The 15,585-nt window shown below is 45.1% G+C and overlaps 1 protein-coding gene across 2 annotated transcripts in view; it reads left to right on the top strand.

Moving 5' to 3' along the window:
- Window positions 1-1,269: 1,269 nt before the first annotated feature.
- Window positions 1,270-15,585, top strand: part of tmem33 (transmembrane protein 33) — a 57,233-nt gene continuing 42,917 nt past the window's right edge. Inside the window, exons 1-2 of one of the 2 annotated variants that reach the window (XM_038791313.1) lie at window positions 1,270-1,428; window positions 4,537-4,590. In XM_038791313.1, coding sequence (XP_038647241.1) covers window positions 4,549-4,590 — 42 coding nt within the window. In that variant the 5' untranslated portion in view covers window positions 1,270-1,428; window positions 4,537-4,548. Of the gene's footprint in view, window positions 1,453-4,536; window positions 4,591-15,585 lie in introns of both variants that reach the window. The other variant, XM_038791314.1, reaches the window with a different exon arrangement.

Raw genomic sequence — 15,585 nt, 5'->3', positions numbered from 1 at the left:
CCACCATCACACTTAGCGGTTTCACAGGACACTCGCAGCAGGGACACATTACAGCACCCGTAGCAATCCAGCTAGGGAACATTTCCACCAAACACCCCGTTGTTCTAGTAAATCTTCCCCGGACAGCAGAACACATCCTAGGGATAGATTTCATGAATGCCCATAGCCTGTCGTTCGACCCAGTGAACCAGTGTGTCTGGCGAATGGCAAGATCGGACAGAGCACCCGCTACCCTCACAGTAGGAGACTACGCTAATAGGATTAGCGCAGTAGGAGACTATTCATTTGACTTGACTACACTAAACACGGACAGACAAGTTAAGGCAGTATTAAACAAACATAGGACAGCATTTGCCAGTCACCGGCACGACTGTGGCAGAATGACTGGACAAATTCACGTTACCGGACCTTTAACCTTACTTTTTAGGACACTACGGGCAATTCAGCATGGCCAATCCACCTAACCCGCACATCTTTGGACTGTGGGAGGAAACCGGAGCACCCGGAGGAAACCCACACACACACGGGGAGGATGTGCAGACTCCGCACAGACAGTGACCCAGCCGGGAATCGAACGACCCAGCCGGGAATCGAACCTAGGACCCTGGAGCTGTGAAGCATTTTTGCTAACCACCATGCTACCCTGCTGCCCCAGCAGGACAACAAATTTCCTGGACATTAGTGAATGGGGTGGTTTTTGTTTTACGACAATCGGCAATGGTTTCATGGCCATCATTAGATTTTAAATTCCAGATTTGTATTGAATTAAAATTTCACCATCTGCAGTGGCAGGATTCAAACCCGGGTCCCCATTTTACCCGGGGTTTCTGGTTTACTAATCCAGTGACAAAACCACAACGCCACCAACGGCGGAAAGTTTGACAACAATATTTAAGATGATTAGCAAAGGAGCCAGTGGTGACAGAACAAAGCTTTTCTCCAGTGAGTATTTAGGATTTGGATTAATGGGTAACGATTGAGTAATGGATACAAATTAATTGGTAACCTTCAAATTGGAAATGGATAAATATTGTAGAAAGGGTGGGGGAGTGTTGCTAACGAGATAACTTTTTGAAAGACCCAGCACAGGTTTCATGGGCCGAATTATCCCAGTTCAAATACCATTCTTCTTAAACTCACATCCCTGCCATTACTTTAAACGTGCTACTCCCTGCTCGGGGCGGGCTCAGAGCAGGAACTCTTTGCGGAATGGAGGCGGGGCCGCAGGCAGCTTTACACTGCGGCTGCGCACACCAAGTTGTCTTCCGGCAGCGGAAGTGATTCCGAGGAATTTGGGCTGTTTCCGGTTGAAGCGGAGTTGAGCCGGTGGGATCGACAGCGACAGGGAGCTGAGCGTCAGTTTCCTCCCCTCACCCCCTCCTCCTGCTGCCAGCGGCCCCGCCACCCTCACTCTCTGTGGCTGAACAGGTGGGAACCGGCCAGCTTACTCCGGTAATGTCGCGTAGAACATTCTAGAGTGCCGGAGATAGAGCGCTGCCGCCGGCACAGAGGGGAGCGCCATTTTCAGACTAAGGAGAGGGTGCGGCAATGCACCAGCTGATTACCGGGAGCGGCTCTGAGCCCCTTCCTGGGACATTGCAACAACCCTCGGCATCGAGCTACAGGGCTCGGCTGTTCGGTTGTCTGCGTGTGGCGAGCAAAGTAATCATTGTCCTATATACTTCTGCCTGTAAGGCCCAGCTGGGCTGAGATGTTCAAGCTGATTGAAACCCCCCCCCTTCCCCTCGGCACCCCCCCCCCCCCCCCCCGAAGCAGCACAGGTACAATGGACAGATGACCATTTTCTGTGTTGTTAGCATTCAATGATGAATGGGGAGTTGGGTGCCTAACTCTCCATTCTCCCCTGTCATGTGTGCACATGACAATGCTTGCACTCTTCTGCTTAGTTGATGCATTGGGCAGCATGATGGCACAGTGGTTAGCACTGCTGTCTCACAGCTCCAGGGTTCCATTCTTGCCTCGGGTGGTTGTGTGGAGTTTGTACTTTCTCCCCCATCTTTGTGTAGGTTTCCTCTGGGTGGTCTGGTTTCCTAATCTGGTTCACCTGCCCAGGTGAGTGAACCTGATGAAGGAGCTGTGGTCCGAAAGCTAGTGATTCCAAACAAATCTGTGGGACTTTAACCTGGTGTTGTAAGACTTTTACTCTGCCCAACCCAGTCCAACTCTGGCATCTCCACATCCCAAAGATTAGGTGGGGTCACTGGGTTACGGGGACAAGGTGGCGGTCTGCGCTTAAATAGGGTAACCTTTCAAAGAACCGATGCAGACTTGATGGGCCGAATGGCCTCCTTCCCTGTAAATTCTACGATTTATTGGAAAGTTTAATCTTTCATTCTTATGTTCTACTTTACACTTCATAAGGTAAACACCCTTGTGAGTATGTGGATAAATTTGCCCTGCCAAGTGCATTCTCCAGTTTTGGACTTTCATTACCAGAAGAGCTTCTTCCATTGATGTGCCATGTTTTAAATGTGCTGCACTCTGCTTTTGAGTTTCATTTCCCAGAAGTGTAATTTGTGCATGTGATATCAGTCTTTTTTGGTATTAGAGCAAGGAAATAATTTGAAGCAGATGGCAAAATCAAAATTGTTCAATAATGTACCACTCAACACAATAACCAGCACAGAACTCAACATAATAGTTTTTGGGGGGGGGTGTTGCAATAGAAGACCCGGGGCAAGTGGGAGGAGGGGGGGATGTCGGAAAGATGGGAGACATGGGTGGGGAGAATGGAATGGCAAAGGAAGACCTGGTTTGGGGGGGGGGGGGTGTGGTTGGTTGGTTGGTTGGGGGGGGTGGTTGGTTGGTGGTGGGGTTCAGAGTGGGGGGGGGCATCAGAGCAGCCAGGGCAGCCAAATGTTGGGGGGGGGGGGGGGGGGGGGGAGGTGGTGGGACGGCAAGGGGAGACCCTGTTTGGGGCAGGGTATGGCAAGGGGAGACCCTGTTTGCGTGGTGGGGGTAGGGTCATAATGACAGGGGTGATCCAATGGGGCATCGGAATGCCTGGGTGGGTGGGGAGTGAACTAGGAGAGGGTGTGAACCGGGAAAGGGCGGGTGGGGGAGTGAACCGGGAAAGGGGTGGGGGAGTGAACTGGGAAAGGGGGGGTGGGGGAGTGGACCAGGAAAGGGGGGGGGGGGTGGGTTCGATTTCAGACCGGGAAATTGGGAGAGAGGGGTGGAAGTTGGAGGTGTTGGTCCGAAGGAAAGATGGTGGCTGATGTTGGATCGGGCAGGTTTGTGTGCTTGGTTGGGATGGTGTGGGGTTCCACTGGGGGTTGGTGGGCTTGGGGATGGAAGTGGTGTGGGGCACCTTGGGGGGTCGTGGGTGTACAGAGTGTCCCGTTCAGGGCCGATCAGGATTTTTTGAAGAGAAGTACTCTTTTTTTCTTCTAATCTTTGAGTGATGATCTGGGTAAAACTGGCAGAACCACTCGAAGTTAACAATTTTTTCAGATGGTTCCCACTCCAGGAGAAGTTAACCCATTTGAGCAATTGCCCATTAAACCCCTATGTGGGACCTTCCTTGAGGAATTCCCCAGTGCATCATTGGGGTACCCCTAACTGCGACACTAGGAAACCGCAAAGTTATGGGCCTTTGTCTACTTTAAATTTTTGACACCGTTTCCCCCCTCGGTGGTTAAATTGTAAAATCTATTTTCCATTAAACGATGCACTGTTGAAATTAGTATATGACCAGTGGAATTCCTACAGGAATATTCAGTTGACATGTTGTAATTTGCTTGTCAACCACTAAGGAACAAAACAAAAAGCAGCTTTCATTCTTGAATTGTAAACACTGCTACTTCATTACCCCTGGGCATCAATTCTTTTGTATTTCAGATGAGGTTCTGCAATGGTAAATACTCTTAAACCCAATCTTGCATAAAATGCAAGAGGAGATAACATTGCAGAAGATCTGCTTATGCAATTGAGGAGACACTCACTGGTGGTTTTGTAATTGGAATGTGATGTACAGTGCCTAATTTAAAATATCAATTCATTCAATTAAAATGTTTTTTAGTTTGCTTTGATAGTTACATTACTTCGAATTACTGGATAATTCATAGAAAAGAACCTTGATAATTTTTATTATTGTCACAAGTAAACAAGTAGGCTTACATCAACACTGCAATGAAGCTACTGTGAAAATCTCCTAGTCACCACACTGGGTACCTGTTCGGGTACACTGAGGGAGAATTTGGAATGTCCACTTCCCCTAACAGCACGTCTTTTGGCACTTGTGGGAGGAAACCCACACAGACACTGGGAAAACGTGCAGACTCCACACAAGACAGTGATCGAAGCCGTGAATCGAATCTGGGACCCTGGTGCTGTGAAGCAACAGTGCTAACCACTGAGCTTCCCGTGCTGCCTTATGAAGCAGAAGTCCTGTGGCAGATTGTATAGAATTTCTGTGCTGGATTCATCCCACATATGGTAATTAGATTAATGGTCAGTTAATGCATTTTTTTGTAGTTTATGTTGGTCTTAATTAAAATTTTGCTTTTCTTTTAGCATTATTCAGATATGGCAGATGCAACTAGAAATGGCCCTCAGGGTGGCATCTTGGTGAGTACAGCTGAATACTGTCGTAGTTCATGACCAGTTATTGTCACAACCATTAATTTCTCCGCTTTGATCTTGCATGTATCCTTTTCTCTCCTATTGTGGTTTTTGAGGAAACTATGTGCATTTCTGTCTGAGATTTGTCTTCTCAAATACCTTCCCATATTAGTTGGAGTACCTAACTATATCTAGTATTGGTTTCCTATTTTTTGATGCAGACCATTTGCTTCTTCTCACTACATCTTGTTCAGGATATGGTAAAGTAGTAGATATGTTCCTGAAATTGTATTCAAAGACATGAATTTAAATCCCCTCCTTAGAAATTTGAGAATTTAAATTCAATTTTAAAACAAAATGTGGACATTAAAACATCAAGATCAATTAAAGTGTGAATGTGAGGCTGTCAGATTGTAATAAAAATGTAACCCTTTCACTAATGTCTTCTCCTCTGGTTCTGTTCCCCTCTTTCAAATCTGCCTCATCACTTTCCTCAAAAAAAAACCTTGACCCCCTTTTCTTTGCAAACTACTACTGTCTTCAACTTTCCTTTTCTCTCAAGTGTTTGAACATATTGTAGCCTCCCCATCCTATTTGTCATCTACCTGCCACCCCTCAGCAACATAATCCAATCTACTTCATTACTCCCTCTCTTAAGCCATATATTATCTCTAGATTGTCAGACTGCTTATTTGACATCTAGTCCTGGATGAGCAGAGATTTCCTCTAATTAAACATCAAGAAGACTGAAGCCCTTGTCTTTTGTCCCTGCCACGGATTCTGCTCCGTCGTCAGCAATTCCATCCCACTACCTGGAAACTGCTTAAGGCTGAAATGGACTGTTTGCAGCCCTGGTGTCAGATTTGACCCTGAGATGAACTTTTAACCACATAACTGACCATCAAGAAGATTTCCTATATCCACATCTGTAATATCACCTGTCTCCACCCTTGCCTCAGCTCTTATGAAATCCTCATTCATGCCATTGTTAAGTTCTGACTGACTTTTCTAATGCAGTCCAGGCCAGCCTCCCACACTCTACTCTCCATAAACTTGAAATCATCGGAAACTCTGCCCGTGTCCTAACTTGCAACAAATGCCCAAAACCACTGACTTAACATTAGCTGTTGGTTAAACAACACTTCATAACAAAGCACCCATCCCTCAGCCCCACATACGCTCCCAAATCACTACTTGAAGTGTCCATAATCTGTTTAAAGAGTCAGTTTTATCTAAATATTGGAAGAGAAGTGACTCACTACAGTGGAAATAATAACTTTCACCTCTCTTCAAATCTAACCAGACTGTTGGATGAAAGTTTTCTCTGTCTATTGGCATTCCCATCCAAAATAGGTTTGGGCATTCTCTCTCCAGTTCCTGTTGCACATTTGCTTTAAACACAAAACTGTCCCTAATCGAGCATTCATTAGCAAGATGATTTAAAGAAGTTGCAAGCTGGCTGGTTATGGAAATGGAGCAAATATAGTGCAATATAAATTGCAACCTCTCTAATTCATCTTTGGCGCTTAATTTTTGTCATTCAGACATGTTGAGGGAGATTGCCTTGCATCACTTTCTATTCCTTTGATACAAAAATACTACATGGGCATGGGGCATAACATTTAATCTTAAAATGCATTGATAGTCCTGACAGGAGTTTCCAAAGAAAAACCTAATTTAAACAGGGTCATTTTACCTGTTATATCTGCCACGCCCGAAAATGAGGGTATGATTGGATTTTTAATGTTAAAAGTTACACTGCAAGATCAAAGTTCTGAGCTATTGTTCTTAATATAGCTCTTAAAGCCAGCATCTATGTGCAACCTCATTTCAATTTCACTTGGTAGCAGAGCAACAAATACAGTTTATATGTATGCAGTAGGAAAACATCCAAAGGCACTTCACTAAGGCAAAATAAGATAAAAATGATTGTTGAATCAAAGGAAGAGGTATTGGCAATAGTAACTAAAACTCTGGTCGGATGGTGGATTTTCAGATGGGCTTAAAAAAGGTTTTCAAAAAGAAAGGGAGGCTCTGTACTTGGGTAGGAAATTCTAGCTTTGCCAGCTGAATGCATAGAGGGGCTGGTTTAGCACAGTGGGCTAAGACAGCTGGCTTGTGATGCAGAACAAGACCAGCAGCGTGGGTTCAATTCCCATTCCAGCCTCCCCGAACAGGCGCCGGAATGTAACGACTAGGGGCTTTTCACAGTGACTTCATTGAAGCCTACTTGTGACAATAAGCTATTATTATTATATGCAGTCTTTTTTGACCGCCGGATGTCACAAAGACCTTTACAGCCAAGTTGTGGGAAATGCTGGAGGTCAGTTTTTCACAGCATGGTCCCAGAAATAGTAATAAAATAACTAATCAGAACATGCTTTTAGGTTCAGTGTTGACCAACACCTCCCTGTTCAAGTAATGCAGTCGGACCTTTTAAGCCTCAAACCCAGTCCTGGGTCATTATCTGTGTCGAGTTTGCGTATTCTTCCCATGTCTGTGTGGGTCTTGCCCCACAACCCCAAAAAATGTGCAGGATAGGTGGCCATGCTAAATTGCCCCTCACTATGAAAAAAAAGTTGGGTACTCAATTTTTTTTTTTTTTTTAAATAAGATCTTTTAAGCCCCAGAGAGTGCAGTGCTACTTCTGCTGCACGGAAGCGTCAGCCTGGATTATGTGCTTAAATCTCCAGTGTGGGGCTTGCATTCCCTATCTTCTGACAAAATACCACTGTGACACAGCTGACGTCATTTCGATGTTAGTGGTAAAGCAGCCCATAATCTGATGGCACTTGTTTGTCATGGTGAGAGTGAAGAGAAGAAACTAAGTTGTCTTCACTCTCGGATGATCCTGGGATCATGATTGGTTTTGGCAAAGAAGAGCGACCCAGTACAGTTTGATGTGATCCAGTTGGTTTTGATGATGTGTGACTAAATCAGCTATATGTCAGATGTGCTCAGGTCTACCTTTGAATTTGAGCAGAGATGGAGGTGAAACAAAGAAGAACAACCATGATTGAAGATAGCAAAGATTTACTAAAGACTAGGGCATCAAAGATGAAAGTAAGATAATGGTGAGCAGATTGATAGCTGCTGAATGTGATGACAAGTAGGAGGCTAATGTGGTGGAGAGAGTCTTTTCTTTTACAGTGGCAGATGCAGAAGCAAGTGAGGTTGGAGAAGGATTAGGCGATCGGTGTGAGAGTGCTTGGAGGTAGTCGGTGTATATAATCAAGATTACAGGAGTAGAGATATTAAATTGTAAATTTTAAGGCATAGTTCTGAAAATGGATATGGGAATTTATATGGGAGGAGAGGTTATGTGAGGATAGGAGGACAACAAAATCTGGAGAGAACAAGGCAAATTGAGATTGTTCGACATTGCTAAAGGTAAGAAATTGTTCAGAGCAGAGGCTGAGTGAAGAATAAAGGGAGGTTAACTAGGAGGTTGGGGTTGTGGTAGAGTCCAAGGAATGAATGTATCAGATGCAGTTTGATGATGAGGGTTATATTGCCAGTACGGTGGTTTGGATGGGACATGTGGTAAGAAATATAGCCAGGTGGAGTGGTTTCATTGCAAGCTGTTGCCATCTGTGACACAAATTTTAATCCGAGACAAGATATCAATGTGGTTGAAGTGCCTCTAGCCTTCCTCATTCCTCTCCTATCACACCCGTTCTTCACCACCCTCTCCTGAGTTTATTTAATTTAGTTAATTACCAAATTTCCCCTATTCTGAAAGACATCTTTTTATCTGTAGCCTACTTCATTGTCCCAATTTATTTGACTTATTTTAATCTTTTTTCTTTAATACCACTCACTTAAACCTTAACTTACTTACTGCTAACATTTGCCTACGGTAAACTAACAACAAATGTCACTTAATTTAAGAAATAATTTTTCATCTAAATTCTCACTCAAGCCAAAGAGTCAATTCACAGAAGGCAATAAGCCTGATTTTGTTTAATTGATTTCACTCCATTCCCCTTCTGATTCTTTCTTTTCTAATTCCCATCATGTTAATCCCACATTTAAATTTACTTATAGATAAGAAAAATCTTTGGCAATTCATTGCTTTAGAGATTTGATTTCTGTATCTCTTAGTTTATTACTTTGCCACAAGTCAACATTTATTTAACTAATCCATTTATTCAAGCACTTCATTTTTCTCAATTCATTACTAATTACATCTAATTCCTCACCCAAAAGACTAATGAATGCGTAATCTCATAATGTTTCTAACCCATATGCAGATTAATCAATTTAAGCCTGAACAGGTCTGAAGTACCTGTGCACAATGCCACAGGCATCTTTTATGCACATTACACACAGATTTTCCAGAGGAAATGCAGTTCTTGTAAGACTTGCATTTACTCTAATACTTTCCGAACTGTACTTTGGTCATAATACCTCGATTGTTAGAAAATTAAGACACCTTTGACTCAATTGTGAGCAGCCCACAGATGACCTATTTTACATGATTCAAGTACCCATCTCGGCTCAGAAATTGTGAATGTGTCTGGGAAACCAGCCAAACTTTCAGACCACCAAAGATTCACCTGAGTGAAGGATCTATATCAATCTGATTTATTTAATTAGTGAGAATCCAAATAACAGACTGTCTTCCGCATGTATTATAACTACATCCTTAAAATTCCCAGTGAGGAGGGATATGGACGAATAACTGGGTTATGACCATGATTGGCAGTCTGGTCTCTGTCGGAAATATATATTACTTGTTTGAGAATAAATGGAGTCTTTTCGCAGTTTCACAAAACACTCTTCACAGGATCGTTCTGTACTCTGAAATTGAAATCATTCACTGCCATTTTACCAATATCCATTTTCCCCTCTGAACATTTCTTGTGGGTCAAATAATTGTTTTTCTCCTTTCTAATTGCTGACAGATGTTTGAACAATTACATATCTTTTATTCTATTATTCAGCCTGGTAAAAGATATGAAGTGGGGTACCAGAAGCATTGCAGCTGGGACCATTGTTCACCATTTAAATTTGGGAATCAGGAAGTTTAAAAATTTGCAAATGACGCCAAATTGGTAGACTCATTTAATATAGAAGGGAACCGTGACAAAATGTAGAAATACATTAATAAACTTGCAGAATGGGTGTGCCATTGGTAAATGTACCTCAATATAGATACAGATCTGAGGCGTTCAAGTCAGACGACCCTGACCTATACAGGAAATCCAGGTACAACCTCCGCAAAGCCATCCGAGATGCAGCACGGATAGGGCAGCACGGTAGCACAGTTGCTTCACAGCTCCAGGGCCCCAGGTTCGATTCCTGGCTGGGTCACTGTCAGTACGGAGTCTGCACGTTCTCCCCGTGTCTGCGTGGGTTTCCTCCGGGTGCTCCGGTTTCGTCCCACGGTCCAAAGATGTGCAGGTTAGGTGGATTGGTCATGCTAAATTGCCCTTGGTGTCCAAAAACTCTTAAGTGGGGGTTACTGGGTTACGGGGATAGGGTAGATATGTGGGTTTCAGTAGGGTGCTCTTTGTAAGAGCCGATGCAAACTCAATGGGCCGAATGGCCTCCTGCACTGTAAATTCTATAATTTTATATAATTCTATGCCAAGCGAGAATATCAAACCAACTAGTCACAGACAGACTCTCGGCGGTTGTGGCAAGGACTAAACAACATAATGGGCTACAAAGCGAAGCCGAGCAGTCTCTGGCAGCAGCGCACCCCTCCCCGATAAACTCGATGCAGTCGATGCCGGTTCGAGCAGGTAACCAACAATCTGCTGTCTAGTGCCCCAGGAGCCCATAACTCACCCATACCCATCATCACAGCTTCCAAAGTCAGATCGGTCTTCCTGAAAGTGAACCCTGGGAAGGCAATGGGCCTGGACGGGATCCCTGGTCGTGCACTCGGAGCCTGCGCGGACCAGCTGGCAGAGGTGTTCGCGGACATCTTTTACCTGTCCCTACTCCACTCCGAGGTCCCCACCTGCTTCAAGAAGACCACCATCATACCGGTGCCAAAGAAGAACCAGGCAACGTGCCTCAATTGCTACCGTCTGGTGGCCCTGACTTCAGTTGTAATGAAGTGCTTCGAGAGGTTGATCAAGTGCATCACCTCCATACTCCCAGAACGCCTTGATCCACTGCAATTTGCATACCGTCGCAACCGGTCCACAGCAGACGCCATTTCCCTGGCCCAACACTCCTAGAGCATCTCGACAACAAGGACTCCTATTTATTGACTACAGCTCCGCCTTCAACACCATAATCCCAGCCGAGCTCATATCAAAGCTCCAGAAACTAGGACTTAGCTCCCCACTCTGCAACTGGATTCTCGATTTTCTGACCAACAGACCAGTCAGTAAGTATAAACAACAACACCACCTCCACAACTGTCCTCAATATCGGGGCCCTGCAAGGCTGCGTACTTAGCCCCTACTCTACTCCCTGTACACACACGGCTGCGTGGCAAAATTTGGTTCCAACTCCATCTATAAGTTTGCTGACGATATGACCATAGTGGGCCGGATCTCAAATAACGACGAGTCAGAATACAGGAGGGAGATAGAGAACCTAGTGGAGTGGTGCAGTGACAACAATCTCTCCCTCAATGCTGGCAAAACTGAAGAGCTGGTCATTGACTTCAGGAAGCAAAGTACTGTACACACCCCTGTCAGCATCAACGGGACCGAGGTGGAGATGGTTAGTCGTTTCAAATTCCTTGGGGTGCACATCTCCAAAAATCTGTCCTGGTCCACCCATACCGATGCTACCACCAAGAAAGCACAACAGCGCCTATACTTCCTCAGGAAACTAAGGAAATTTGGCATGTCCACATTAACCCTTACCAACTTTTACAGACGCACCATAGAAAGCAACCTAGAAAGCATCCTATCTGGCTGGCTGGGCTGGCATCACAGCCTGGTATGGCAACTGCTCGGCCCAGTAGCGCAAGAAACTTCAGAGAGTTGTGAACACTGCTCAGTGCATCACACTAACCTGCCTCCCATCCATTGACTCCATCTACATCTCCTGCTGCCTGGGGAAAGCAGGCAGCATAATCAAAGACCCCTCCCACCTGGCTTACTCGCTCTTCCAACTTCTTCCATCGGGCAAGAGATACAGAAGTCTGAGAACACGCACGAACAGACAGAAAAACATCCTCTTCCCTGCTGTTACCAGACTCCTAAATATCCCTCTTATGGACTGACCTCATTAACACTACACCCCTGTATGCTTCATCTGATGCCGGTGTTTATGTAGTTACATTGTATCCCTTGTATTTTCTTTTATTCCCTTTTCTTCCCATGTACTTAATGATCTGTTGAGCTGCTCGCAGAAAAATACTTTTCACTGTACCTCGGTACACGTGACAAACAAATCCAATTCAATTGAGATGCATTTTATTGGGCAAAATAAGATGGTGGCATATTCTGTGGAAAATGTGTCTAAATAGGATAGAGGAATAGAAGGTTCAGATGCACAAATCAAGAAAAGGAGCAGTGCAGGTTAATAAGGCTATTAAAATAGCAATTAAAGCACCCTGGTTCATTTCCACAGGGGTGGAATTAAAATGCAGAAATGTGTTAAACTTGTTTGGAACCTTTGTTATACCACATGGAGTATGGTGAGCAGTTCTGGTCCTCATGATAATGAGATGGGCGACGCGAGAGAAGGTGCACAAATATTCACTCAAATGATAGAACTGAGTCGATCAGGAACGATTGAAGAGGCTGGTGCTTCATTCACTAGAATGTAGAAGGTTTCAGAGTGGCCTGAAAAGAGATGTTTAAGATTATGAAAGGGTGTGACATCTTGGATACTGAAAAGTTGCTTCAACTTGCAACAAGACCAGAACTATTGACCTGAATAGTAACTAATCAATCCAGTCGGAAATTATTTCCTCCAAAGTGTTGGGAATGTGGAACTTGCACAGGAGCATTGAGGCAACTCGCATTGTTGCATTTTGGGGAAAGCTAGATTAATACATTGGGGGGAAAAGAAATATAAGGATATATTGATGGTGTTGAATGAAGAAAGATGGCAAGAGGCTCATGTGGACCATAAACACCAGCATGAATCATGTGCCAGATGGCTTGTTTCTATACCGTAAATACGATGTAATGTTTCTGTAGTTGATTTTAACTGGGTATGATTTAATTCTCATACTATGTTAGCAAGAACCGATTGACTGGAACCTTAAATACATTGTACAAAACAAGGAATTGTACTCAAAATAATATTATTAAAGCCTAGTAACAATCTTAATATAATAGCACAGGACAAATCATTACACCGTGATTATGGCACAGGAGATGGCCATTCATGCTGGCTCTCTGTAGAGCAGTTTAGTCAGTCCCATTCTACTGTTGGAATTTCAGTTTAAAGGATACATTTATTCACTCTTGCAAATAGTTTGCAATTATAACCAAACTCAAAGGATCTTTTGAAAGTTCAAAATTCCATCACGATCAGCATCCTGAGGATGAACATTAAACAGAACTTGAACTAGACCAGGCTGGAAATTCTGCAATGAATAAGTAAGTCATCTCCTGACTCTCCAAAGTGCCTCGACCATCTGCAAGGCACAAGTGAGTAGTGCTTTGGAATACTCTGCGCTTGTCTGGATGACTGCAGCTCCACCAACAGTAAGAAGCTTGACATCATCCAGGACATGAGAGTATAAAGCACACTTTAGGCCACAGTACTGTGTGCAGTTCTGGTCGCCACATTATAGGAAGGATGCAATTATACTGGAGAGGGTGCAGAAGACATTCACCAGGATGTTGCCTGGACTGGAGTGTTTCAACTATGAAGAGAGGCTGGTTAGGCTGGGGTTGCTTTCCTTAGATCAGCGAAGGCTGGAGGAGGGGACCTGATTGAGGTGTGCAGAATTATGAGCAACATAGGGTAGATAGGAAGAAACCTTTCCCCTTCGAGGGGGTCAGTAACCAGGGGTGTAGATTTAAGGTAAGCAGCAGGAGATTTCAAGGGGATTTTTTCACCAGAGTGGTGGTAAGCTGGAACTCACTGCCTGCCAGAGTGGTAGAGGTGGGAACCCTCACAGCAATGCTTAAGCATTTAGATGAGCATTTGAAATGCCATAGTATACAATGTTATGGACCAAGTGCTGGAAAATGGGATTGGAATAGATAGGTGCTTTATGGCTGACACAGGCACGATGGGTTGAAGGGCTCCTTTTTGTGCTGTAAAACTCTGACTTTATGACAAAGCAGCCAGCTTTATTGGCATCCTATAAGAAATAGGAGCAAGCATAGACCACACAGCTCATCAAGACTGCACCACCATTTATTCTGATCATGGCTAACCTTGGGCTTCACTCTATTTTCCTGCCCACTCCCTGTATCCCTTAATTCCCTGAGGTGCCAAAAATCTGTCTGTCCCAGCCATAAATGTATTCCACATTGAAGCACCACAACTTCTGGGGTAGAGAATTCCAAAGATTCTCAACCGTTGAGTGAATAAATTTCCATTCGTCTCCGCCCTAAATGATCAGCCCATGTGAAATGAAATGAAAATGAAAATCACTTATTGTCACAAGTAGGCTTCAAATGAAGTTACTGTGAAAAGCCCCTTGTCACCACAATGCGGCGCCTGTTCGGAGAGGCTGGTACGGGAATCCTGAGACTGCCCCCATGTTTTAGATTCCCTGACCAATGGCAACAATCTCTCAAAGTCCACCCTCAAGCCCCTTCAGAATTTTGTCGGTTTCAATGAGATTGCCCCTCATTCTTCTTAACTCCGGAGAATATAAGCCCAATTTACTCAACTTCTCATTATATGATAATCTCTTCATTCCAACGACCAGTTTAATGAATATTTGATATTCCACCTCCAAAGCAAACATATATTTTCTTGAATGTAGAGACCAAAACTCCACACAAAATCTTGTACAACTGCAGAAAGGCTTTATTTTTGTACACCAGCCCTCCTTGCAATAAAGGCCAACATGCCATTTGCCTTTCGAATTGCTTGCTACACCTGCATGCTAACTTGTGTTCCCTGTACAAGCATACCCAGGTCTCTTTGAACATCAGGGCTTCCAAGTTTCTCACCTTTTCAAATATATCCAGTTTTAAAAATTCTTGCGACCAAGGTGAATGACTTCACATTTGCCTATATTATACTCCCATCTGCTATCTTGTTGCCCATTCATCTAACCTGTCACTTCTCTTTGCAACCTTTGTGTCCTCCGCACAGCTTACTTTTCCATTTAGTTTGGAATCATCAGCAAACTCAGCAAAGTCATTAATATGGGGCGAAATTCTCTGATCCCCAGCAGGAGAATGGGGGGGGGGGGGGGGGGGGGGGGGCGGGAGGCTACGGGTTTCTGTGCTGCTGTTATTCTCCAGCCCGGATGGGCCCAAGTCTCGCCGCTGAGAGACCTCTCCCGCCGCCATGGTTTGAACCACCTCTGTGCCGGTGGGATCGGCGGCGCGAGCGGTCCTGGGGGGGAGGCGCGGGGCGATCAGACCCCAGGAGGTGCCCCCACGGTGCCAGGCCCGCGATCGGGGCCCACCGATTGGCGGGCGGGCCAGTGCCGTGGGGGCACTCTTTTTCTTCCGCCGCCGTCACGGCCTCCACCATGGTGGAGGCGGAAGAGAATCCCCCAGTGCGCATGCGCGGTGGTGACGTCAGCGGCAGCTGATGCACTGGCGCATGCGCGAACCGGCGAAGGCCTTTCGGTCAGCCCCGGCGTCAAAGGCCGTCGTTGCCAGTTTTGGTGCCAGTCGGTGTGGTGCCAACCGCTCCAGCGCGGGCCTAGCCCCTCAATGTGAGGGCTTGGCCCCTAAAGGTGCGGAGGTGCCGGACTGGTTGGCGCTACGCCGGGACCCCCCGCCCTGCCGGGTAGGGGAGAATTTCGCCCCTGGATTGTAAATAATTGAGACCACAGCACTGATCCTTGTGGCACTCCACTATTCACTGCCTGCCAACTTGAAAAAGTCCCATTTATGCCCACTCTATATTTCCTACGTGTTAACCAATTCTCTGTCT

Source organism: Scyliorhinus canicula, chromosome 3 (genome assembly GCF_902713615.1).
Source record: "Scyliorhinus canicula chromosome 3, sScyCan1.1, whole genome shotgun sequence".
Classification (NCBI taxonomy): Eukaryota; Metazoa; Chordata; class Chondrichthyes; order Carcharhiniformes; family Scyliorhinidae; genus Scyliorhinus; species Scyliorhinus canicula.
Note: the sequence above shows the minus strand (reverse complement) of the source record. Positions and strands in the feature narration are given on the sequence as shown.